The sequence below is a fragment of the Knufia obscura genome, assembly GCF_036327395.1.
Source record: "Knufia obscura strain CCFEE 5817 isolate CBS 148926 chromosome Unknown scaffold_29, whole genome shotgun sequence".
Lineage (NCBI taxonomy): Eukaryota > Fungi > Ascomycota > Eurotiomycetes > Chaetothyriales > Trichomeriaceae > Knufia > Knufia obscura.
In genome coordinates, this window is record NW_027042715.1 from 16,161 (window position 1) to 42,172 (window position 26,012).

At 51.6% G+C, this 26,012-nt stretch overlaps 6 protein-coding genes across 6 annotated transcripts; 3 read left to right on the forward strand and 3 right to left on the reverse strand.

Moving 5' to 3' along the window:
- Nucleotides 1-708: 708 nt before the first annotated feature.
- PMZ80_011187 (uncharacterized protein) lies at nucleotides 709-1,608 on the reverse strand (the record flags this gene model as incomplete). The annotated part of the gene is made up of 1 exon (XM_064879575.1): nucleotides 709-1,608. One exon carries the CDS (start codon nucleotides 1,606-1,608, stop codon nucleotides 709-711), a length of 900 nt encoding a protein of 299 aa, XP_064724653.1.
- Nucleotides 1,609-4,173: 2,565 nt separating this feature from the next.
- PMZ80_011188 (uncharacterized protein) lies at nucleotides 4,174-5,153 on the forward strand (the record flags this gene model as incomplete). Its single annotated transcript, XM_064879576.1, has 3 exons — nucleotides 4,174-4,677; nucleotides 4,752-4,760; nucleotides 4,911-5,153. The coding sequence occupies 3 exons, from the start codon at nucleotides 4,174-4,176 to the stop codon at nucleotides 5,151-5,153; spliced, it is 756 nt and encodes a 251-aa protein (XP_064724654.1).
- Nucleotides 5,154-6,248: 1,095 nt separating this feature from the next.
- Nucleotides 6,249-9,462, reverse strand: PMZ80_011189 (uncharacterized protein; the record flags this gene model as incomplete). Its single annotated transcript, XM_064879577.1, has 11 exons — nucleotides 6,249-6,649; nucleotides 6,705-6,843; nucleotides 6,905-7,268; nucleotides 7,341-7,694; nucleotides 7,741-7,849; nucleotides 7,899-8,156; nucleotides 8,233-8,393; nucleotides 8,445-8,809; nucleotides 8,887-9,038; nucleotides 9,121-9,276; nucleotides 9,336-9,462. The coding sequence occupies 11 exons, from the start codon at nucleotides 9,460-9,462 to the stop codon at nucleotides 6,249-6,251; spliced, it is 2,586 nt and encodes an 861-aa protein (XP_064724655.1).
- A 7,358-nt stretch (nucleotides 9,463-16,820) lies between these two features.
- Nucleotides 16,821-19,470, forward strand: PMZ80_011190 (uncharacterized protein; the record flags this gene model as incomplete). The annotated part of the gene is made up of 2 exons (XM_064879578.1): nucleotides 16,821-19,193; nucleotides 19,246-19,470. 2 exons carry the CDS (start codon nucleotides 16,821-16,823, stop codon nucleotides 19,468-19,470), a joined length of 2,598 nt encoding a protein of 865 aa, XP_064724656.1.
- Nucleotides 19,471-19,981: 511 nt separating this feature from the next.
- Nucleotides 19,982-20,647, reverse strand: PMZ80_011191 (uncharacterized protein; the record flags this gene model as incomplete). Its single annotated transcript, XM_064879579.1, has 1 exon — nucleotides 19,982-20,647. The coding sequence occupies one exon, from the start codon at nucleotides 20,645-20,647 to the stop codon at nucleotides 19,982-19,984; it is 666 nt and encodes a 221-aa protein (XP_064724657.1).
- A 2,451-nt stretch (nucleotides 20,648-23,098) lies between these two features.
- Nucleotides 23,099-25,570, forward strand: PMZ80_011192 (uncharacterized protein; the record flags this gene model as incomplete). The annotated part of the gene is made up of 1 exon (XM_064879580.1): nucleotides 23,099-25,570. The coding sequence occupies one exon, from the start codon at nucleotides 23,099-23,101 to the stop codon at nucleotides 25,568-25,570; it is 2,472 nt and encodes an 823-aa protein (XP_064724658.1).
- Between the last annotated feature and the right edge of the window lie 442 nt (nucleotides 25,571-26,012).

The window sequence follows — 26,012 nt, forward strand, 5'->3', positions numbered from 1 at the left end:
TCGAGCTATCGCCGTGGCGACGGGAAATGGCAAGCGTGCCGAAGCATTCACAGCCTCTTTCTTATCACCGCCAACGCCCGACTGTGCTTAGGAAGCATGATAGCGCCAACGTGGTAACGACCTGTTCCAGACGTGCAACTTCGCGCCTTGAATGGTGAATAACACGCTCCAGTCGATGAAACAGGTAACCCGCGGTGACCGGGCTCGTGGTGTGCGACAGGTGAGAAGCTGTCAATCCCGACAGAGAGGAGGTCCAAGTTTTGTTTCAGCACGCAATGTGTGTCGTCACATAGTGATGGAGATTACTCCTGGAAGTACATTTTTTCTTGCTTAATCAATAACGGCCACATCGATGACCATGCAAAATGGGCTGATATTCTCTTAAAATTCGTTGACTTGAGAGCGAAGGTCGGTCACCCCAGTCCTGGAGTGATACGTTAAGTCTGGATGAGAGTTTGACAACTGATGAAGGTAGGTCATTCAAGCGGGGTTCCAACGTCGATGACTTGCGAGCCGTGGACAGGTGACTTGCATGTGGTAAGACGCAGATCGCATGTCATTAGAACATGGTTAGACGACTATGGATACTGGTAATGTAAACTTCAAACTATTCAGGCTGATTCGGCGTGTGGTGTAAGCATAGAAAGTGCAGGACGTATCATTGATGACTTGGAACGAGCCCCCTGGACGACTCCCACGATCAGAGAATCAACCCATTTGATCACCTTGAACAATCTCGACCTGATGTACCATCTTACTCCATTCTGACATCCGTGGCAGTGTGAACAATCTTGGGAGAGGTATAACCGAGCAACAAGCATCACACCAGTGACAATGAAGAACTGCGTGGTCCGCTATGACCTCAGTCTGCATCTTTCGGTCACAAGTCTCACAAAGCATGATGTTGCATCCGGTGAGACTTCTAGCGCCAGACTCGAGATGGCCACAAGATGGTAGCGGATTGGCATGCACCTCGTCCACCAGGGCTTTGATGGTCGAAGACTCCAATGCAGTTTCGTGTAATCTTGCCGATCGCAACGTCAGGGTCCTCACCACTGAAGCGTATGCCTCTTCGTGTCGGTCCAGTGCTTCCTGAAGTTCGGCATTACACTGATCCTTCGAGTCTATCGCCTCCTGCAGCTTCTGGACTTTCTGCTTGTGCCTGGCGTTCAAGGTCTCTTTGGCTCTCTTGAAACACCCGTGCAGGATGTTAAAGAGCTCTGCAACGGGCTGATCATTATGTACAGTCGCCGCCATCGTAGCCGTCGCGTGCTGTCTACAAAGCCCCAGCAAGGTCTCTCGTGTCTCCATCATGCTTTTCTGGAGGGATTGATTGACATCGACATATTCCTTCATTCTGCACTCTAGTTTTTCCACTTTCTTTTCCAGAACTGCGTTCTCGTGTGTACACTCCTTCAGCTTACGCTGTAGTATCTCGACTTGCAACTTCAAGTGGGCCCCTTCTTCACCACGTCTTTCCACCTGATTCTTCTGGCCCTTTTCCCAGCCCAACTCTGCCTTGGTGTCTGCCAAATGCTGTTTCAACTCACGGTACTTGCGTATCAGCCGGCGATCTTGGTCGTTGGCTCTGTATATTCGTGCGTCCATTCTCGGAGAGGGTGCGTTGGTGAAGGCTGTTGCCGAGAGAGCGACAAGACGCTGAAGAGAAGTTGAGACCGAAGCGCAAGTTGTGCGGAGCGATGTATCAGCAGCTATGACAATGAGATGAAAAGGAAGAAGAATCGACTCTGTCCTGCTGGCGCAGAGCTCAGCTTATGTACCCGCCTGAGAGCTGTTTCCCCTCACCTCCCGACAACCTGATCCCTTTCTTCGCCCTCACCTGGTGGGTACCACCAGGCAGGGTGTCCTGGACAGAGATCGGTCGCTGTCACATGGCTCGGCAGTGCAGCACACAAAGTATGTACCTTGCCCGAGCCCTCCAATAACATCCTCCGCGGCTCCTTAGGTCTTATTGAGCCAAACAACAGACCCTTTAGGATGATGGACGGTCTATATGGTAATATAGAACCACAAAGCATGGCGACCTGGACCGTGGCCCTTCGACTGTTGCTTCTTGGTGCTGTTGATTGAGGGAAAGAAGAACAAAACAGCCGGCGAAGCATCTTGGGTGGAACGCAGTGCTTGACCAATAATACTCTTAAGCATAAGCCCTACTGGTAACGAGGACCAAACAGTCACCTGGTTGGTAAAACATACTCCACCTCCAACAAGACCTAGTTTTCGGCGAGCGACATCTACCTCTGCTGAGTGTACAAGTAGTGATAATGAAGCAGTAATGAAGGTAAGAACATGGTCAAAATCACGAGGTTTAATCTTTCCCAACAGGACATGCAGGGCGGTCGTATGCATGAGGGGCTGTACAGGGTGATGGTGAGAACAGGACTAAGATGGCCCAAAGGGTTGCAACGGCAATAGGACGTCGCTTCATCGAGCAAACAGCGCAAACCACATTTTGGGGGAACAAGAAATTCGAAGTGTCCATAGTTGTAGGCATGCTGAAGTTATGCGTAATTACCGATCTGCGATGACCCCGGGAGCCCGCGCACTGTCGATTCCTGATTCACGCTTTACCCAGCCCAGTGACCTCAGGAAGAGTTACTACCACACGAGAGATGGACACCCCTGCACTTGACGACCGTAGTGCCTCTAAATTTCACTGCAGGAAGGATGACGTGCCAACTCTGCGGTGCTACGTCGATGTCAGGATGGTCCACCTCAGCGTCTTTCGAGTAATCGAACTTGTACACTTCGTCGAAAAGAGAAGATAGATTCGAAGTTGCATCGAGACATTGGCTGCTTCCTGAAGGTGTTTGTAAAAAGTGAAATCGTACTTGCCAAGTTCGGATTTAAATCTTGCGTTATAAGCTCGAGTGACGTTTTCCTCAAGATGATAGGACTGTTGTCGAAAGTGAGCAATGACCAGTATGTCGTATATCGCAGAGCGGCTAGGTGAGTATCAATTTGTGCTCGCTTATCATGCATAGGTTGCTCACCTTTTTCCAATGGTTTCAAGCTCTCTTCCAACGGGGCTTGCGCCCGAAGTTCACTCAACAAGTCCTTTTGGAAAACCTCTTTCTCAAGCACCTCTCCTACAATCCTCAAGAACATGCCATTCTCTAAAAGAGAGAGTGTGTGTGCCTTACAGTGTCGGTCATCAATGTAGTCTGCGTCCTTCACTGTCGACGAGGCGTCCGAATGACTAGAGTCTTTGAACGGGTGATGCCAACGCTCATATGCTTTCGTCAAGTGCTCCCAAATAGTACACATTAATGACTGCTTAAAAGTCAGACTCCTAACTTTTCACCCTAGCTCTGCACCTTAGAAGCTGCCACAAAAGCTTACATAGGCTTTGCTAAAATCTATCGACATGCCTACGGTCTAGAGAAGATGTCCAGCCTATACATACCTTTGCCGCGTTAAGCTTCCTGCCCTGCCACGTCTGACTTACGTACCTTTCAGCCTCCCAATCATGCATTTGTTGCTTAGGCTTGCTCAAATCCGCGCATGTGGCACAATGTGCCGTCTGCAACAAATCGCTAGATTTTGGTCATTGCATGATTTATTCCTGCTTCTGTAATATCAGTCGCTTCATGAGGGTTCCGTGGCGCCACACCGCTAGCTGGGTAGGCTTTTCAAGCAAGAAATGACATGTTGTGGTACCTGCAAAGGACTGGAGGACAAATAACATGAACTCCGAAATAACGATGAAGGTGTTCGGGATCATGAGCGCACTTTTGTTTTGATCAACCTTTCTTGAGCTCCCACACCTGCTCGTGCTACTAGATGTCAAAAGGCCGCTGCTTGCCTATGAACCCGAGCGCAATTGACATGACAGGCGAACCTTCCAGTGGAGCCTTGCTATCGTTGTGTCACGTCCGCCCAGGTCCACCTCGAACAAGATGTTTCAGTCGATCGCGCTACACCAGGGAAGTTCCAGGACTCGTTCAGAATCGTTACAGCCTGTTTACGAGGCTTTGGTGCCTCCCCAGTTTCGTCACACAGCGAGTACAGCTTGACCACTTGCGTTGTCGATTTTTGTCAGCATTCATATCCCAAACGGGAAGGCGAGTGATACCCAACGTCTAGAAATCTCACTGGTCCTCGAGGATTTGATGGAACCTTAGGAAACAAGTATCTGTAATGGCATCAAAGATGCGCGAAGATCATGCTACATTCCCACAGCCAGAGTTCAAGCAAGAACGAATTAGGAACAACCAACGACGAAGTCGCGCACGAAGACAAGAGTATCTTTTAGACCTCGAGCGTCGCATAGCCGATTGCCAGATCACATGTCGTGATGCAGAAATTGAACGAGCCGCCTTCCTAGAATTACAGATCGAAAATGCCAAGCTGCGAGAATTGCTGGTGCTAGCTGGTGTTAACGATCAAGTCATTGAGCAATATCTCTTGCAGTCAGTGACTCAGTCTGGACATTTTCTCCAGGAACTGAATCCTTCATTACGACAGCTAAAACCAAGGATTGCCGGCCGAGGTCCAGCGAGATCAATCAATGACATTGGTCAATCCACCGATGTGCCAGCTACTATTTGGCCTGCGAGCACGGGCAATCCTATGAATTTGTCTACAGCTAGACTGGAAATGTCTGGGATCACCACATCTTCGCTTCCGACTTCGCACTATATAGCAGATAACGATGTACAATCGACTCTTAACTAGCTATACCAGGGGACTGCTTCAACATACTCGCGAGAGACAACATCTAACGCAAGTTTGGTACAGTAAGCAGTTCGAAACAGAGAGGGGAAGATTGGCGGCACAGCTCAGAAAGTATGTCAGAACCTAAGAGCGGATATAACCCCAGATGCATCATTTGCAGAACCAATTGAAACTGGTTCAGATCTTTTGCTTACACCTTTTGTCCTAATTAGGTCGGAGGACCCTTCGCAGCAGACGGTACCATCGGCAAAGAATTCACAGACAAAGGAAGCGTTGGCGGAAAAGCACAAGAGACAGCAGAGAGCAAGAGTGTCTTCGATAAGGATAGCGCCATCGGCAAAGAATTCCAGCCGGAAGGAACGATAGGACAAATTGGAGAGGCCGTGGGAGGACCATTCAGCTCCCAAGGTGCAGTCGGCGGTATCGTGCCAAACACCCTGGGTAGCAAGTCGTAGGTTATCGGCGGTTGCTGGCAGCAGTTGATGCAATGAGGAACAAGTAAATTGTGACACAACAGATTGAGGGTTTCGAAAGCCTGCAGGAACTCATGTCACATTAGGTTCAACGCCTAGTCACACAGCCATCTCGTACGCATGGGGCGACCTTTACCACTACAGCCCTATACTACTTCATGAAGAAGAATGTATGACTATCACCAACTCTTGAATTGCCAAGCGGACAAAGAGAAGGGGGTGTAAATCCGTTGCACCTCACAGTATGGGTTTGCAATTTGAGGCAGGCAAATATGCTCCATCAATGTCTGCCAAATTATAGACCACGACGGCATCGCCCACTACCTAGCCTCTAGACCTGTTTTCTGTGCTGTGACAATCTGCACATGCAGCCTTTCGATTTGTTCGGTGAACAATGACTACCGGAAGAAGAGATGTCCTACACCTAGTGCTGAATTCAAGACGTTATGTGCAGTACGAGTTGCTGATGTCGGATGTCGTATTACTGGCGCCAAAAGAATGAGCCAAAGGTGCATCGAAGACGCTGTCATAGTGAAGGTTCGTGGTTATGTTGGAAACATGTACGAAGTCAACGTCGTTCGATGCCGCATTTCTTAGGGGCCCTGCTGTTGATCTAAGAAACATTTCGCACAGTACGACAATGCTATATCGTGCGAACGAGTTGTTTCAAGCTGATTCGATTAATGCGATCCCAGAGCTGAATGTTGCTAAAGCGCCCGAAGCTCTGCCTGTAGAGTAGAAATCTTGAATGCAAGCACAGCTTGGTCACAGGCTGAATTGACCAGGGCATCTCTTGATGAATTTTCTTGGTGAGTTTACTAACTCCCAAAGCCGTCGATTACATTGCCAGCGTTGCCAACGAGATGTTAGACTGAAACATCCTACATCAAACATACAATACAGAAATCCTATTGCCCAGCCAATTGGGAAGATGGTCGTTTTTCCAAATTTTCGCCTGCTATCCTCAAGACAATCATATACAACACTTCAAGACTGCGCCCAACACCGAGCCAACACTGAGTTAGCAATTTCATCAAATGGTAGCATATCCTACTGCCTCGACGCACGATTCAGATTTCATTGCTTCGCCGTTAGTGTTTCCGGCGACGGTTCGGATATATTCTCCGCTTCCAAATCCGGTGTCAATTCTTCCTCCAAGTGTGATGTCGTATCAGGCTTTTGTTTGGCTTTCTGTTTCGCTTGCGCTTTTGCTACCTTTGCTGCTTGCTTTCCTGCTGCCTTTTTGCCTTTCGCCTCTGCTTTGGTCTCCGCCTTCAATTGCGACTGCGTCTTCGGTGTGTCAGCATTCCATACACTAATCACATGGTCTGTTTCTTCTTGCTGCGGGGGATGTGTCTTCGAAATGTATTCATCATGGGCAAGTCGGGCCTTCAAGATCTCCTTCTGTACCGCGGACAATGCTGAGCTTAAACTCTTGTAAATGCCGAACATAGGGTAGGCAAAAAGCCCAAACAGTGCTAAGAATAGACATGTTAGTGCGCCGCATGATTATCTCTGCTTGACGTAACGTACCTGCTCCCGGTTTAGCGACCATGCCTGCAGTGCCCATGGCAACTCCTTTCGCGAAACCTTCCCATCCTTTGTTCCGAGCGCCTTGGTATGGCAAGGTAACGAACTCGCTGAGACCGTAGCCGAAGCCTTTCACGAAATTCTGTGGTGGTCAGCTTATTTCGGATGCGTCCATGCAAGGATTTGAGAATGCTGCGACTCACCTTCCCAGCAGCGATGCTACCAGTCTTCGCACCGTCAATATGTTCTAATCTGCTCACTTTTTGCCCATAAAGTGCAGGAACACCATTCAAGCCATCTGTGATGGCCATGGGCATATCAACAAGGGTAGCCTTCGGCAGCGCAGTGACCATCTTGCCAAGTCCGTTTCCAGCAGCGCTTCCCACTCGTGCAGCGTTGGATTTGTTTTTCTCGCGCCCATGCGCAGCCATGGCAGGCCTCGCTGGCGCTGTCAGCAGTGATTCGAAGCCGCCTGAGAAGTCCATAAAGGTATCGAGAAGGACAGAGGTGCTGGCAGTAAGTGGATCCGTGCGTTCGCGATCGATGTGGATGACGTTTGTATGGTGTCTATCGAAACTTCAGGTTAGCATAAAGCTGGAACACGGTTTCAGAGCAACTTTTGGACTGAGGTCGACTCACAGCTTCAATTCCTTGTAGTCAATCAGCTTGGCGGCAATTAGGATAGTGGCGGTCTTGGCTGAAAGCTTCATCACGCCTTTGGTGCGATGCTTGTACTTCCATACTGCGACTTCAGAGGGTAGTATATCGCACTGCATTTTCTCAGAGTCAAGATTTCTGTGGAAAGAATTTGCCGCCTGTCCAACACCGTTTTCTGACCCGATGCTGTTTGCAATCTGGTTCGCTGCCTCGAGACAAGATGGGGACAAGCAGGTTTGAATCGCTTCTGCCAGATTCTCTGCGTTAAGACTCTTGTGGTGGATAGGTCGTGGACCGGCGCCTGCCGTGGCGACCATGGCGCCCCAGAAGGGTTGACTTTATATATGTTAGATACGTTAAGTAGTGTTAGATGAAATCGTACTCTCCAAAGAATGGTATCACCGCCGTTGGGCGAGCATTCGCAAGACCACACGCTGTGGTACCGGCACCCCCATGGTGGATTACTGCTGACACGTGCTGGAAAAGCCACTCTAAGCCGTCATCAACTTTTGAGCATTCCTTCTCAAACATCTAACATACCGTGTGGACAATCGCCAATAAAGAGGACATTCTTATCCTGACAGTCATTGCCCAGTTTGCTCCAACCTCTTGAGACAATGGCTCGTACTCCGCATCTGCTGACAGCTTCGAGGATGATATTGGTCATGGCCGTTGAATCGTCCATGACAATGCTTCCAAAGCCAATGTAGACTGGAGCAGGTCCTGTTTTCAGGAACTCTGCGATATCTGCAGGTGGATCGTACTTTGGAGCTTCGCGGAAAAAGAATCCACACACATCTAAATTCATGTTAGCGATGAATACCAGCGAGTCTGCAGGCAGCTGACTGGACAGTGGAGCGGAGAACGGTCTTACCAATATACTCTGGCCAGTCTTTTGGCTTCGGTATCAGTGCTGGTGACCAGCAATAAGTGTGAGGAACTTTCAGATATTCCATCATATCCGGCGCGGTAGTATAAGGGACAGGATCGAGATCGAGATCGTTTTTTCTGAATTGGTTGATCACATCGCCGAGCCTGTAGGGCACATCAGCACAGTCTTACAGCCAGAGTACAGGAAAGGCCGACCCTTGCCATGTCATGAGCTCGATAACTCCATACGAAAGCTGATTCACCAGTCTAGGATCCGCGTTTGCACTCTGAATGTTCGCGAGTGGATGGGGAAAGGCTCGTGTCGGAGTCCAAGGCATTGTGAACATTACATGTAGCGGAACACCAAGCGCCTGAGCGCAGTGAACGTGAGCGAAAGCCGGAGGATTGCTGATAATGGCCTCAGCGATGAATGGAACATTCGCTTCGTCCTCAGGGTCGGGATCGATACAGGAACGCCAGCATCCGTGCAGGATGTCACGAACCATATTCCTTTTGCGGCCAATATCGCCTGCTGTTATCGTCGAGAGCTTCGGAATGATGCCTGGGTTCTTGACCATATACTATACTGCCATCAGTAACGCCCAACGATTGATTCATATCACACGCCCAGATGCGGTGGAATAGCCATAGAACTCACCGCCATTAGCTCTGTCGGATCTCCACCAATAGGGAAAAACTCCAGGTCGGACTCGTGCACAAAATTGCGAAAGGTGTTGTGCGTAGCGATACGAACACGATGTCCATTGGCTTTGAGCTCCTGACCCAGAGCGACGAACGGCTGCACATCACCTGGTCAAACACTGATATCAGTATGGAAGCACCGCACAAACTCAAACGAGACAGGGTTCTACCGCTATGGGACCAGACTCACCTCGACTACCCACGATCTGTATTACCATGTTCAAAGGGCCATTGAAGCCAGCGCCAATATCTGCGGCTATCTCGGTCGTGTACGAGGGCGGCGGACTAGGTACATATAACTCAGGTAATGCCTTCTCGTCGAACTCAATCTCTACTCTGGCATCGTCTGTAACGTCCTATTAGGGTTCCACATGGCGTGTAATGTGCAGAACGAGTTCTGCTCACCCTTGACTTTTGCAGTCGAGAAACGATTCGGTCTCGACATGAGAGCTTCACGATCCAGTGGTTCTCGAGGATCGTATCTATGACTGGCAGTCTCCCACCTCAATAGTGCATGGTCAAGGCGCGACATGACAAAGGCTCTTGAGGTAAGGTGAACGTCTCCGACAAGCTACTGCTTATTGAATGGTAATCACTTCTGCGTCTTGCATTAGGTGCTCGAGGGTACTGAACAACATTCTTGCATACCATGAGCATTTATGTCCTCCGCAAAGGAGAATGCCACAAACGAGACATATGAGACGTGTTCTTTGAGGCGCAAGGATACAGTCCGCTGTGCAGAAATTTTTCGCCACACGATACGAATTAGCGCTAGGATCGATCGAGGGTTAGCACGTGCTTGCTTTTCCGCTACGTAAAAATTGTCACGCCGCTTTTATCAACAGCTCACCCTTCCACCACCTTCTACTCACCCTCCGCTCACCTCGACCAGCTTAACTTGTCCTTCTGCGTCGCACCATGTTCGAGACATGCTCCATGATGGCGATCCATCCTCCAGCCCGTCTCCATCACCCGCCGGTAATTGTGGGTGATAAGATGAAGGCACATCTTTGTTTGTTCCTAAAAATGCGCCGACGATCAATCCATGGCGTGTGACATCTGATGATACAACTCAAGCCCAAGCCTGTGCAGCAACGCTCTACCCAAGTCTCTTATACTCTTCTCTTCCTCTCTCTGCTGGCGGCATTCCAGCACAGCTTACCCGTTCCTTCTCTTAACACGTCAGCTTCTTCCGACAAGCTATGCCCCGTCGTCAGGCCACTGCAGCAGGACTGTTGGCCTTAGCGGAAAAGAATGGGTACAGAAAGGGAGTTCATCAAGAACAAGATCAGGTGAAAGACGAAAGAAGACACAACGACAAAACTAAGAAGAATTATGATTATACACTGAACCGATACGTCCTCTAGCGACTAGCGTATGCCGAACGTGAGTATTACGAGCGTGGAGTGCCCGTCCCTAGTAAAGAAGAGGTTCGTGGCTAGTATCTGGCTCGTGGTGTACCGCTTCCTGATCTGGCCACCATGAAAGACTTCATTCGCTTCTACATTCATACCAGTCAACCTAAGTTAGCGGACAACACGACTACCCATTCTATGGGAACGATATGCGGATGGTTCTTCGCCGGTTTCACACGAGTTACCGGAACAGTTGTCCCTGAGGATGTCAGGAGTGAGGTGTACGGGGTAGGCTTCCCTGGTTTTTCTTGACGTGGTATTCTTCTGACCTCTAGCAGACGACGACCTTCGCGTGTAACATACCTGCGGATCTTGTAAAATGGCATGATCTCATCAGCATGGTCATTCCACATGACTAGCTCGCCGACCAGAATACCGTGCATTTGCAATTTGCATCCTGCCATGTCCAGTCCCAAGCATTGTCGTACTGTTGGCACGATCGAGGCACGATCGTTGGTAGAGTCGCAGCCACTCTTCGAGAAGAGCTTGACATTCGCCCTTCGACCACCGTCCCCGTGCCCCTTCCACACGTGCACCTGACAATATTCGTCGTCGTACTTACGTTCCACACTGACTTCTCGGCCGCGCATCAGTCGGTGACCATGAGTAATGCTGTGTGCTTTTTCAAAGTGGGGTAATCCGACCATGGTGCCAGCTTGGGGCTGAAGCGCGATCTGTAACTCCTGGCGGCTGAGCTTCCTTCTTTGTCGCCCTTCTTCGCCGTGGATGAATGCCAGAGCACTAGAGAACGAGTTGAGCACGCGGAACACGTTAGGCAGACTGGCATGCACCAGCTGCAAGACCAACGTTTCTGGAACGACGGCGGGCCTTAGGTCCTTGAGCAGCAGACGCACCGCCTATGGGACCTCCTGTGCCGACATCCTGCGGAACATGTCGACCAGCAGATCTGACGCCGTGGTGCGGGAGCTGGTGCCGTGCCGTTCGCGAAGGTCTGTACTTGAGAAGTCGCAGGTTGCCGCCACACGATGTAAGGTCGCATCCACTTCTGTCACGGTCAGCGGCGGCGTGTATCCACGCACGTCGCCCGACTCGACCACCATGTGCATGATGGCTGACGCACAGTCGATGTTCTCGTTGTCTTGCAGCCTCTGTAGTGCTTGTTGGCGACTGGTGCCTATGCCCCACGCTTGGACCGCGATGGCAGTGATTTTCTTTTCCCCCAATCCGTAAACTCGATCGTACCGCTCACGGGGAAGCAAGCACGACAGTAGAGCCAAGGCATGGTCTCTCTGCTCCAGGTTACTGACGTGCTGCTCGAACCATCGTTGCACGATTTTGTCTGCCTCACTAGTTTCATACAGCGATGACAGCTGCTCCCACAGCAGACAGACGGAGGAAAAAGGCAAAGGCATGATGAAAGAAATGAAGCTGAACAGGAGGAACAGGAGGAAAAGAAAGAACATGAGAGTCAGGGTATGACGGTCGTTCAGGAATGTACCTCTGGGAAGACGCAATGGACATGCTCAGACTGATACAGCAGTCTTCGCTCCTGGCTTTGACATGTGCACAGGCAGTCAGGTGTGCAGATGGTCCACGTACCAGTAGCAATTCATGGCTGCTTAGGCTTTGTCCCTCCGCCGCGCCAGCTCGCATGTTCCACAAGATTACACGAGGTCACCCAAGCAGCCACAGTAGCCACAGGTAGATGCAAGGCAGACAGGCCAGATCAGTCATGGTCCATAGTCCCGTAAATACCAGGCGCGATATCATTGCGATTGCGGTGATCTCTCATCCCTTGCGTGAGCCTTGCAGTGTCTGCTAGTCCCAAAGTGTGCTCAATCTCGCGAGCCATGTCGCTTCTCAGGTGCACGAACTGGACGCACGCCCTCCCCTCCTTTACATTGTTCCATGCCTTTTCATTGCTCCCTCTCGCCAGTAATGTGTCGAGGGGCCCTTCTGGCATACAAACAGGTCGTACCGTCAACGCATGTCTCTCTACTCACATTCATCGTCGGCACATGCCACGCTTGCATGGCAGTTTGCGCCGATGGAATACGTCCTGGTGTCGGAGCGCGCAGAGGAGAGATTGCTCAGCTCCTTGCATGACCCGTGATCCGCAAATGGCGAGGTGGCGTGCCACTTCTGTGAGACATTTGGTTGTCACCCGCCGAACAGACAGTCCTGTGTAACCAGCCCGTCAAAGCTCCGAGCACTGGTCACTTCCAGCTTATAGATATGGCTGTTCATCTCTTCGCATCTGGTTCCTCTGTATGCTCTGCTTGCACCGTGGTTACACGCCCCGAGGACGTCTGACAGTGGTTCTGCTCAAGCCATGTCGTTATCGCTCGAGACGGTTCCCGCCATCGTCGGCCTGGTAGTGAGCGTCGCTCCCATCGTGGGGCTCGTGGTGGATAGGATGTGGAGGCAACGAGGATCACATCCTTCATCGACTTCTGTCAGTGCAGGCATGTGCCCGAGTCAGCTGCACCTGCAGCATCGGTGGCTTCGGACCAGATCAGCTGACGAGGAAGTGAACAGGATATAACTCCAAGTTGGGCTTCGGTCTACGCCAAGTGCGGGCCGACATGATCGTGGAGAATGAGTGGCTGCGTCTACCCCTGAACAATTGGAGGATGTACATGGAAGAGGAAACCTCCAAAACATGAGTTTTGGTCATCAGTGGCAGCCTTGCAGGTTGTCAAAGCTCTTATCGCTGGTAGACTCCAACAGTCTAGCGCCACCTTAGGCTCGGCGCGAATCGTAGTTGTGAGAATGCTGCTGCCTGTTCGCTTCCCTGCTCTCAAAGCAAACGCACCTCTGGGAGGGTCAAGTCCGAAGTAACCAACTAGGACTCATGCAGAAAAGAGACAGAGAGGGGGAACATGAGTTCTATTGACTTCGGGTATGGGGCTGTCACTGAATGAGCATTGTATTGGATGCCTCATGTTCAGTAAAGTAGAAGGAACAACTCGTTCCCATTTTCGGACATCTTGCTGCATTTGCTGGCGATCTCGTCCGATCGCAAGGCTACAAAGATCGAAGCGCAGATATCAATACAATTGAGAGAAGAACTTCAATCAAGTTGAAGTTATGATGAAATCGACCAGAACACCATCTTTGGATGACCTAAGGCACCTACAGACCTCGTCCTTAACAGCTTTACTCATGCCACGCTCACATTATGGTCATCCAATATCGCCCACTGAATCGATACAGCAACGAAATCAGACTTCCGAAAATTCTATCGCAAACTCACAATGAAAAACACAAGCTAGTACCTGCTTGCCGCATCTTCCACGCACGCCTTCCCGAAAAACCACATTTCGTAGTGCTGTCCTACGTATGGGGAAGTCTCGAACAAAAGTGCGTGATACTCGTCGAAAATTCGCCAGTTCGCGTGACGAAAAATCTTTACGATGCCATTATGGCGCTCAGGCCTCGGGACCAGTGTCTCGTCATTTGGATCGACTTCCTCTGCATTGATCAGAATAACACCGAAGAGAAGAGTTGGCAGGTGGAGCTTATGAAAGACATTTACCAACAAGCCACAAAAGTGTTTGCATGGCTTGGACCTGCGGACAGTGATAGTGATCATGTTATGGAGTTTTTGAACACATTTGGCCAGAAAGCAGAAGCTTGTCGTATCGAAAACGTGGAAGGCCATCATTTAGAGGTTTGGTGAGATCTCGCATTCAGGAAAGCTACAGTGCATGGCCGGAATGCACCAAAAGTGTTCGTACAAGCGATAGACGGGAACATTAGCGTCGTTCTTCGTCGAGAGTTGGACAGTCTCTTCTATTCGATCAGTGGATGGCATCAACAAGACGGCCTACTACCGGTTTTGGGAATGAAGCGTCTCTTCACACGGCCATGGTGGGGCCGGATATGGGTCTTGCAAGAAGTGACTCTTCCAGAGCGTGCAGAATTCGTTTGTGGAAGTAAAAGGATCAGTCGACATCGATGCAGTGCAGCCATTAATGCTTACGCAGCTCTGTGGGTGATTCTCATGCAGAAAGCTCTCGACAGTCCATGGTCTTTCACGGCATACCATCTCGCAATCACTACCTCTCTGTTTCACCATAGACCTAACGTCATGTTGTCTTCGTGAAGGATATATAGGTACAGTCCGTTCTCGCTAGCAGCTCTCCTTCGTGCCACCTGTGTGGGAAGCATCAATCTGCGCCGCCATGGGCCCCATCACTTAGAGTCGACCGATCCGCGAGATAAGATATTTGCTCTCCTGAGTATTGCATCCGATAGAGAGGATTTGAAACGAAGAGGTATCTTGCCGGCCTATACCAAGTCTTGTGCCGAGATCTACACATTAACCATGGTGGCGCTGCTTCAGCAGGGTCACATGTCGTTCCTCTCACTGTGTCAATACCCCAAGCTGCAATCTGGGTTACCTTCCTGGATCCCGGATTGGTCTCGCTCAGCACATGATATGTTGCAGGATATAGAAAATAATCATGTCACGATATACCCTACGTTCGGCGCGTCCGGAGTGAAACGATATCATTCGGGCATCAGAGTTTTGAGAACGAACGGGTCGGTGGATCGGATATCAGTGGTTTGCAGTGTGTACGACAGCATTGAGGCTGCCGGATCGTTTCCCGGCAGAGTGTCAAGCCATGAAGTGCCGATACCCGAGACGGATTCGTGGCCAAAGAAGTGGCTGGTTGAGATTCTTCGTCTCACGTATGGCAACAAGCAACGTTTCGTCGACTTCGGTGACCGCCTCCGTGCAGCAGCGAGAACATCCATAGCAGGCGTCGGGTTCAACCAAGAGGCAAGACCGGGAAGAGTCGGAGACAGTCGATTTCCTGACGCTGTGGTCCTTCTAAAGAACGGTGTGCACTTGATCACGGAGGATCACATCAGATCGGAGGTCCGGCGCTTTCTGGCCGATAAAGCTGTCCAGAAACTCGCTCAAGGCAAGACCGCGCTGAAGACAAGATTAAGCTCGGAAATCATCGGCAAGAGTCTAGGGCGGCTGCCATTCACCACTGCAAAAGGCCATTTGGTCATGACCTCTGAACATGTCAAACGCGGCGACGTCGTTGCACTCATCAAAGGGAGCCAAGTCCCTTTTGTTCTTCGTCGTCGTACCAGTGGGACGTACCAGCTCATTAGCGAAGCGTATGTTGATGGCATCATGGACGGAGGCGGCGGCCATTTCCAAGTTTGGCCTTCTGGAGTTGGCTTAGCGACAGCCACATATAGAGACCTCAAGAGGGCGAGCTGAATCTTCTGTGAGGTTGAATGCAAGAAAACCTTCGGAGCGCCAGATTCGTACAGTCGGAGCATATCATAAAGGTGCTCCAGCTTTATCACCCACAAAGAAACTGACAATAGTCACACAATGGCCGGCACTCTAGTAGTCTAGTGCCCATGTAGTTGGTCGTTGCACTGGGAATATGTCTTGTACATGTCCACGTGACTTTCAGGTGACCGTCCCACACCTTAGTCGGTATGACGTGTACTTGTGTGTTAATGGAGAAAAATCGAGCAGATGTGGAACGTGTTTAATCCGGAAAAATCCAAGCCATCAGGCAACGCTCTTTGTGTGCACCACCAATAATGGTGGTGAGGCGGTGGCCGAAAGAGGCATAGCCGCTACATGATCTGAGGCTGTCAGGATGCACGGCGAGCCAGTCCGTCCATACCTTTGGAAACAGCTTCGAACGGCCACCAGAACCACAGCCTTTCTGGCGTCCGATCGCCATTGGTTGAGCTTGAGGCCGCCCCATGATGAGCTGAGGACGGCGAGATGCCTCTCAGGGGGCACCACCATGACTATGCACTCTTTCCCGTAGAGCGCCGACCACTTCTCGACGACTGGCAACGGCCTCAGCAGGACATGTCTACCATACTTTCACGGACTGATAAGACGACACAATGGGATCTAGCAGAATTGGCAAGCACCGACAATCCAAGTATAGAATAGGCAGGTTTTAGTGTCGTCGAAAGAGAGCTGTAACCACTTTTGGCGGTCGCTCACGTGATATGCGCGTGCTACCTATGTGCACGTCACGTGCTGGGAATCTGCACCTGTATTTTGTTGGTGCGCTCATGGCCGTAGTTTGCGGCTTGGGAGATCTACCTGACCGCACTATGCTTGACGTCAACCTCGACCACTCTACGACAATCACCGTTATGCCACTTTGGACACTGAGATCCTCACCTGACCAATTGATGGCCGGCCCCTTCCGCGACATGCATGTCCCGAGGTAGTCACGAAAAAGGAGAAATTTGGGTACGCGGGAAAAGCACCAAACCCAACCCTTCGACGCGTCGCACGTGGGGTTGAGCACGAAAAACCGAGTTGCACGGTATCCTGCCACGCCAGACGAGGTCCATGTGCCAGCCTTTGGCAGTGGTCAGCTCTGGGGTACAGTGGGAGGTTACGTGCTGACCAGTGAGCGAGAAGGAAGGTTCATAACTTACGTCCTTCCGGGTGCTTGGTGGGTAAACCGTGACACCAAAAATAGTCAACGCAGTGGCTCACGTCACAATGGGCACGCCGAATCAGAACGAGCGACTGCGTGACTTTGTCCACACCGCGATCGTCTCGCCACAGGCGACACTAGACAGTATCTCATGGACTCTGGACGACTACCCTGTTCCTGCTCGACCCGCTGTTGACCAACTCCATCAAGCGGTCCAAAGGTTTCTACAAGAACTCTGTGATGTCGCAGTCGGCAGCGCCGGCATCGATGAAAGCTCAGGTGGAAGGTCTGAGCGCCTGGAGGCTCCTGTAGCCCATCGTTTTGACATTTTGGTGGAGGCCAGTGCGCAAGCCCAGCAAAGAGAACGAGAACATCATCGTCGCGAGACGGTGACGCCAGCAAGCAACCCCGTCAGTCCTTCGGTGCGTGACCATTCCGCCAACGCCAGATCTCGGCCAACAACAGCTCCTCCTCCTCCTCCTCCACCACCACCACCGCCACCACCGCCACCGATAGAGCCCTCCGACTCTCCATTATTGGCTACACCAGCCGAGCAGATCCGCTCAGACTGGGAAGAGGACGTCTTGGTGCTCTATCCTACTCAGGCACAATACCAGAACTTCTCTTCGCTCCTTAGATGTGCTAGAGAGCTTGGGGCTGAAAAGGTGGGTGCACTCAAGGTGGTGCTGCCTGAGGAGATGTCACAGGACTTGATCATGGTAGACAACGAAGATTTTCCTGTATCGGTCTTCGCTGCCCAAAAGAAGATGGACGGAGTCTATCAGCTGAGTCGCGAGGCTCAACGGGCCTCGGTGCAGATAAGGCCGGATGCGTCGGAGATCACCACGGCGCAGGCGCTCGAACGATTCGAGGCGGCTCTGGAGGACGGATCTGGCCTCGCTGGAGTGGTCTACTGTACCGATCATGATGCGAAGACGGCCCATGACCGGCACGAGCTGGGTCTCCCGGAACATTCGCCAATCTGGCCCCTGACCAACAATGAGCTGGACCGGACGGTGAAGTACGTGCCGGGCCTTCATCACCCGTTTGGGTACAAGTCCGGCGCCTGCTTTGGTGCGCCGTTCGCATTACACAAAGAGGACTGCGATCTGATCTCGTTGAACGTGCTCTACTTTGGCAGCAAGGTGTGGACCGTGATCGCCCCGCAGCATGCCTCGCTCGTGGAGCAGCAGCACCGCTTAATCTGGGCACATCGACACACATGCGCACAGAGCCTGCGTCGTTGTTCGACATGGATTCTCCCTCGGACGCTCACAGACTGGGGCGTGAGTCCGGTCACGCTTCGACAACGACCCAACGAGGTCGTCGTGGTCCTTGCCGGGGCCTACCACCAAGGCTTTTGCCTCGGCTCGACCCTGGGCGAGGCGGTCAACTACGCCCCAGCGGGATGGAGTATTACCGGCTATGCTGGTTGCTCTGTCCGGTGTCCTGGCCACCCCATCCCCGACGCGTACATGGAGTTTCGGCAGTCAGACCAACCACAGCAGGGCCCAGATGAGACCGACAGTGAGCGGGACGAAGTCCCGCACCATGATCCTGAGGACGAAGACGAGCTGAGTAGCGGTGGCGAGACAGCCACATCATCATTCCGCAGAAGAACAAAGCCAATCACTGACACCAACGCTGATCCCAACTCCAGTCGAAGACTGAGTGCCGCTATAACCAAGCAGAAACGTAGCAGATCGAGCACTCGGCGAGACACCAAAAGAGCCAAGATCGATGTGCGACCTCCTCGTAATCACGCAATTGGGGCGACGCAAGAACAGGCTAGCGCACGGAATGGGCACGGTCGAGTTGACCCAGGAGAGGTTGACCCAGGAGAGGTACCTCTGAATCTGGCTAAGAGAGAATCGATTGAGGCTCAGCAGCCAGACCGCATCACCACGATGGCACAGGCGGTGGGCAGCCCGTCTGCTTTCACGGTGTTGAAGCACGTCTTGGCCGCTCTGCCCCCACATCAGCAAAGCCCGCCCCACGATCTGACCGTGGACGACCCCAAGATGTTGATCCGGGTCGTCGATGGGGCGGAGACCTCGGGAGCGCTCAACTGTTACCTGCGCCGATTTGCCTTGGCCCGGCTGGCCGAGGTGTACAACCGGACGTGCCAACAGAACGGTCGGAAGTTCGCCGTGGTGCGCAAGATGGACAAGGCGGCCGCGTACGAGACGATGATCCAGCGGACCTGGGGATGCACATTTCCAGATGAACATCGAGGCACTCCCAAAACAAAAGGCGGACTGATCGATGCGGAGACGACGGCCGCGGCTCGGTGGAACAGGTACAAAAGTATCATGCTGCGACGTCTTCAAGCCGGCCAGCGCTGGCTCGGTCTGGTGGAGCAGCAGGGCTGGTCCGTCCTGGCCTTGATCGCGCCAGACTGGGACACCACTGACTCACGGCTGAGCGTGACCGACCATGTGTGAGTATCGGCCGTTCGTCTTTCGTGTGCACGAGACTAACCGGGGCAAGTTTGAAGAAAAGTTGGCGAAGAGTGACTACGAACAGCTGGTCCGAAAGATCGTCACCCAGCGACGCCGCCTGCTGCAGGACATCCGGAAGACCGGCAGCAGTGTCTTGGACGTCTTGATCGATCCATCCCGCATCGAGAACCGCGCGCCCCTGCAAGGCATTGACGACGGCTCCACCGAAAGTGACGAACAAGGAGTCGTGCAGCTTCTCCAGTCGGTAAAGTAAAGTAAAACTACCACCAACATCAATCAGTAGGAACCAGTGCTGACCGTAGGAGACGGACACAGTGTCTCAACACTAGTTGCGGATGAGACGTCCTTTTGTCAAAGCGACATCTTCAAGACGGTTAAACCTCAAACTAACACCAGACACCTGAGTGGATGCGGGGCTGTGATATGTCTTGTAGGTTAGTCGTGGTTCTGTAGCCACTCATCGTGGTTGAAGACTGCTGGCTCAATCGCAGACTTTCTAGCCGCAGGATACTGAGGTTCGCATCTGGGGGCCCATCTTGATGCGGGCGCAGGCAGAAATCGAAATGGTGGGGAAGCCGTCCCACACGCCAGCGCCCTCCATCTCGAAGCCGACGTTTGAAGAGTGGCCGCAGATAAGTAGGCAGACGTAGCAGTATTTCCAGGTACCATGCGTAACTGTACACTTCCTAGGGCCGGGTGTCTACGATTAAACATGACCAAATTATTTCATTTGTTCTTACGGCTCATGAGGTGTAGCTCCAATCCTACAGCCACACCAGCGCAATAAACATCATCACAGCAAAAACGGTGCATGAATGCAGCCACATGCTGCAACGCAGACCGGCCCAGATACTAGAAGTGGCACTGTTTCCTGTAGGCTGCGCGATGATCGCGGTAGCAGAGCCTATTGTCCTCGTCTGTTGTGTCGTACTCGCACCGGTTCTAGAGCTCGACAAAGACCGACTGGTCGTACTGACCGCATCTCTCGTATCACTTGACTCTCGATTAGGAACGCTTGCAAATGTCGCTATAGTGACTTCACCATCGCTGAATGTATATACTGTGGTGGTCCAGTCTAGCTCCGCAGAGTTGGTCACATAGCCGCCATGATACAGCGCCCAGTCTCTTGTGGTCGTGTAGTCAATGAATGTCTCCGTGAAGGGGAGTGGCTCTGGTATTTCAGAAGCGACTGTGTAGACTGTAGGATCGCCGTCATTGTCGGCAATGGTTCGTGTTGTCCATCTCAACTGATCTGACTCAGTCACCACGCCGTCACCGTCGTAGATTGCATAACTCAAAGCCGCACGGTCGCCATCGTCATAAGTGACAGTGTACGTTCGCCAGCTCAGATTGTCGCCGTCAGAACCTTCGTCGGCTGCAGCGGTAGATATGGGTTGGTAGCTCGTGATTGTGTTTGTGTCATAGTACATTAACGTGGAGGTCACGTCGTAGATGCTAGTCACACTGGCACCGCCGTTTCCAGTGCGACCTCCCCGTCATCGCAGCAGCCGTATTCACCGTTGTCGCCAAGGCTGCAGTATTGCGAGGCGCGGCAGCCGCCCTGTCGATCAGGACAGCAAGTATATGAAGACAGGATGCAATAGTCGCCACAGACTTTGCTAACGCTCCCACAGGATTGACGAGGTTCGAGGGAGCGTTTGAGTTGATGTCTTGGTTGGAAGGCTATGGTCGGTGCCACGAGCAGCCACAGAGGCAGGAATTTGGAAGCCTCCATCGTGTCTCCACTTCTGGATGTGATTGTCGTACAGTGTCAGTCAAGCTCGAAGAAGGTGTCACCGGGTGCACGCGATTTTATATCATGCCTCAAGGATGATTATACCTTGCGCCACATGTCTGCGAATGCAGGAGTAATTCCAGTCCTCGGCAAAGGTACAGGGTCAGCGAGTGCGATTGAAATTGGCTGCACGAAAAGTGATCCAAGAGCATCAGGGCACGTTCCGAGCTCGGTGCCCTTGAGCTGTAGCACATACCGACATGCATGGGTGTGCCATGGAGAAAGACCTACCTTGATCTAATCCTGTCGCTCCTCGACTTGGCGCAAACAGCTTGTGTTTCACAGTTCGCCAGAGAGCTCGTACTACGTGGATACGGAGGAGAACACTAGAGAAGTTGTCTGACTTCCTTTTCGAGTAATGGTTTTCGATACCCGGACCTTGAAACCGTGGCGTATCAGTCAACAATCCAGCCTTGAGGAAATTGCAGCAGTCCGCCGGTCCATACCTTATGCAAGGGCAAGCGAGTCGGGATTTGTTGCTTTTTCATCGAGCAATGAAACAGCAAGACATTCTTACAAAGAATGCCTGGACGTTAGAGAAGACAATGGTTGTTAACAATCATGTACTGCGGTTGTCGAGAAAGATGCGCCTGTGAAGATCGCCAGGGGAAGGCTCGCCAAGGCAGAAAAAGCAAAGCACGACTCAATGCGTTCCTAGCGAAGCGGCGGGACAAGCTTCGCCAGTCTCGGCCCGATGCCCACATGCCACATTGAATCTGATCAGGCAGTCTTTCCTCCATCTTGTTTACCAGTTTGCAGCTTTCCTGCATCCCTTAGATGCAATTCCTTCGTTGTTCCATGTAGCAAGAAGTGTCGTGTACTTTGACCTGTCCTGGTCGTTGGATCGGATCAGCTTACATTAGGCGGCATTGAGGAGGCACAGATCCACGTTGATGCTTTGATATATAGACAGATCAGCTAAACTGTACCTGCGGCGTGAGGTATGTATATCGATGCTATACGTGGTAGAATAGCATGTGAAGTTTGACAGTAAGTTGTCGGTAGTAAGGCTACAACATAATCTGAGGCTGATGATGTTGACGTCAAAGGATGAATACGTGCCAAGCCCGCTGTCCGCTCAAGCACTTAGCCTGGCGCACGTTCCAATTTCCATAACGCGCTTGACCCTGCTAACCCCTAAGTCTTGCATCACCCGTTCAAGGTAGCTCATCTTATCAATTTCGCACAAGGCGTTCTCAACCCTTACTCTTCACCTCGTGTCGGATTTGAAACACTCCTGTGTTGACGCCTCCCCAAGCAGATGCGCGTATAATGTTAGCGTTGAGGAACATCCGGGGTACCCTGCATCTGAAGCAGAACTCTCAACACTGCACTGCCGAAGCTTTGTCGTCGTACGAATCCTTCACGACATAACTCTGTCTAACCACGAGTCCATTAGCAACATATCTGCGTCTGCAGCCGAAAGAAGAAGCCGACACCTCTTTGAAACTGTTTTGGACACATAACAGCAATAACACTTGGCCTGTCGTGTCCAGCCGTACTGGCGTGCCATGTAGCACTGCTCCTTTAGTTGGCTACAGGGGCAGCATCCTGCCCAGCAGCAACGCTCGCTTCTGCCAAGCTCAATTTTTGTGCCATCCTATTCCAGGGTTATCTTCTCCCATAGCCTCAGTGCTATGCGACTGCACAGGTCTGCCCTGCTCGTCGCTCAACCTAGTTGGGTCGTCATCCATTTTCGAGTGGAGCTTGCTTCCAGGGCGCTGTTTCTCCCAAGGCACACTTAGACTCGATCGGGAAATCGAATAGCTCCACTTATTGTACCCTGTTCGCAAGCCTTTGCAGCTGACTCTCGACCCTCACGCACGATTGGACAGTGCTACAAAGCCCATTTCTCCTACACTTCTCGAGCAACATCGTGATGCCATCAGATTACTTCATGCCTGGGTCGGGTGCTCGTGGTTATCCGATCTAATCTAGACACTTCCATTCTCCTGAACCACTCTATTAGTGTTTTCCGTCCTTTCGAATGAGCTTATATGTATCTGCCATTGTGGTCACTGCTTGCAGCCAAAACAAAGCCTTTGAACTTGTTGTCACGACTTGGTGTCATTCTTAGACCCTGGATATGGAACTTACCGTTGGTTACGTATCTGGTCTCATTGCAGCCTTAATCTTTGTACTTCAAATCCTGCTCCCAAACGTCCTCGTCGTCGTGGTTGTGGGGCTACTGACTAAGAGCCATTCTGCAGTGACGTGGAGCGTGGTGGAGCGAAATTTGTTGAGCTCGTTATGGCCGGTCTTCCTTAACGCCGATTCGGCTGTCAGTGACAGAGTTGAGTTGTCAGTCCGGCTCCTGACCTGGATGAGACCCTTAGGTCTAGGACTCATCGCCATTGCCGCAGTAGTCACACCGCTAGGTCTCTACGAGGAAGTGGCCCCTGACCGACAACCACAGCCCTCTACAATGACATATTTACCGGATACAGGACCTTTCGGCATTGGAACATTACCCAGGAACCATGCTGGCTTCAGCAGGCTTTGTGGAAGCTTCCAGCCACTCCAGTGTCCGGGGACGACGGTCGTAATAGAGTATGATGAGGAGTACGACCCCATCGACAATGTCACTTTACTTTCCAACGGAACGATTTCCAAGGGCGAGTACTATGACACGAGGATCCCAGAGTTCCTTTGGGAGTTGTACCAGAGTGGCCTCTCGCTACAGTCGCGTAGTGTCTCCAGCTTTTTCGACATTGAGACTCGGCAATTCACTTTTCGGAAACAGTCAAATTTTGGCATCGACAAGCCGTACACGGTTGACTTCTTTCAATACTTGAAGTCGATCCATCTGGACAACGCTCTGAAGCCCGTCGAGGGTCTTGTCACCGACACCATCTCTGGTGGGGTGGGCTTTCGTCACCACACTGCGCCGACGATCTCGGGTACTGCCGCCGAATGGTCTGAAGATATACTCTTCATTGAGCCTGAAATAGTCTGCGTACCGTCAAACTTGTCGTATGAGTTTCAGCTGCCTTGGGAGACAGATCCCCTTGGGTCCCAAGTAACGAACTTATCCATCGTCGACGAGGGAGGGTTTGTCGACATTATGCCTGAGTATCCTATTCTGGATCTGAACGACACTCAGCGAGACCCGCAACTGTGGAATCGAGCTTACAAAGCGGCTTGGATGACCAACGCCTATACTATGGTATATATGAACATTACAAGACCAGCCCCGCATGCTTTTGCGTACATGAATTCAAAGGTTGGGCAACGGTGGCCCTTGACAAAAGACCAAGCAATGGGAGTTTCGCCATATTCAGCCAATTTTCAACCTTATTATGGTATGGTCCAACCGCCAACGTACATGTCGAACTACACCTTCGCCAAGTATCCAGAAGCCAATTATTCCAATCCATTCGGCATCAGCATGTCGAACTACAGCAGCATTCACGTTATCTGCAGCGGCGCAGGAGGGCAAGATACCGCAAACACGACTCGACCAAGCGTAGTATGTGGATTAGTGTTCGGGGCAGCAAGACGCACAGATGGAGACGAGAGCTTAGCGTTTGTACCCGGTACCTGGTGGAAGCAGCCAATCTACAGTTGTGCAGGGATTTCGAAGGCCACCATCAAATCTGTCCAATTTGTGTACAACGTGACCGAGGGGAGTAAGGATACCCTGGAGGCGTTGTCAGTACAGACAATTCAGGACAAGGAGTACGAAGATGTAGAGCACATGCCACTTTGGGGAGTCGAAACTGTCGACGTCAAGTATGCCGACATCGCACAACTTTGGGGCCTGATCTCTCCGGCAAGACAGAAGTTGGTGAATTTAATAACCGTTCAATCACCACGTTTATATCTTCCCGGCTACATGGGAGATCTCAATTATCAGAGGCAGGGAGCCGGATACTTGCCCGGAGCTAGTGGACCTGTCGATATTATGACTTCACTATTCGATTCACTATCCGCAAGTGACGGCACACAAGACTATAGCGGAAAAACTAACGTGGCAACACTCTTGAGGTGGAGGGAAGCATCAAAAACGGCAGCAGGCGTCAGCATAATGCTGCGTCGTATCTGGACTGACAAAGCAGCAAACCTGCTAACAGGTACACGTGGCTGGAATACGCGGACACTGACACCTGGCAACTTACTGCCCAACCCTCGAAAGCGCAAGCGACAGTCTCAGATCGTGAACGACCATGCCGAAATAGAGACGTTGGTTCCCGTTACTATATACAAGAAAAGAGTCAGATACCGAGGGCAATTCGCTATTCCAGCATTCCTGTCAATAGCCCTAGTCGGTTTGACTTCGGTGGGCGCATTAATTCTGTCTATTCTAAGGAAGTCTACGCCTGCTAAGATTAACCACTACCTGAAACAATTATCGACAGGACGATTGCTGAGTGCCATGCAGCATCCTGGCGAGAGCGACCAGGAGGCATCGACTGAGGAATGGCTGTCGCAAGTTGGGCACAAATCAGTACAGGTGGACCAATGGGGAGCGGCATCACGAAGTGATTCGCCACCTACCTTGACTCTCCTGAGCCTCTCCACCAAGGATACTCTACGGCTCCACCACAGCAGACGGTAAATTTCCACGAAGGTAAAACCTGAATTGAATCGAGAGGCGGAATAGACGTTGCGATGACATGACACTAGGTCACCCCTGAGTGAGAGGAAATATGTTATCTGCTGGTCGGCTTAGTGAAACTGCCTCTCCTGATCGACTACATGGCATGGAGACAACTTTGTTGCCCGAGAGTGCTGGCAAATTCCGAGTGTATTATTGGTCGTCGACAGTAAGCTACGAGACAAAAAGGTCTTTCATCGCAGCCAACACTGAGACTCGTAGCACTGCGATCAGGGCTTCCTTGTACCCTGGCAGCCGCCACAGTGCAATCCTTCCCACTAATACAGCAGTTGACCGCGGCGGGGCTTGACGCCGCTCTTGTCATGGATCGACCTTTTTGAACCGCTTTGCAGGTAGCGCGACCTCCCCGAAGAGCGCTGTCAGCATTAAATCATGGGTACAA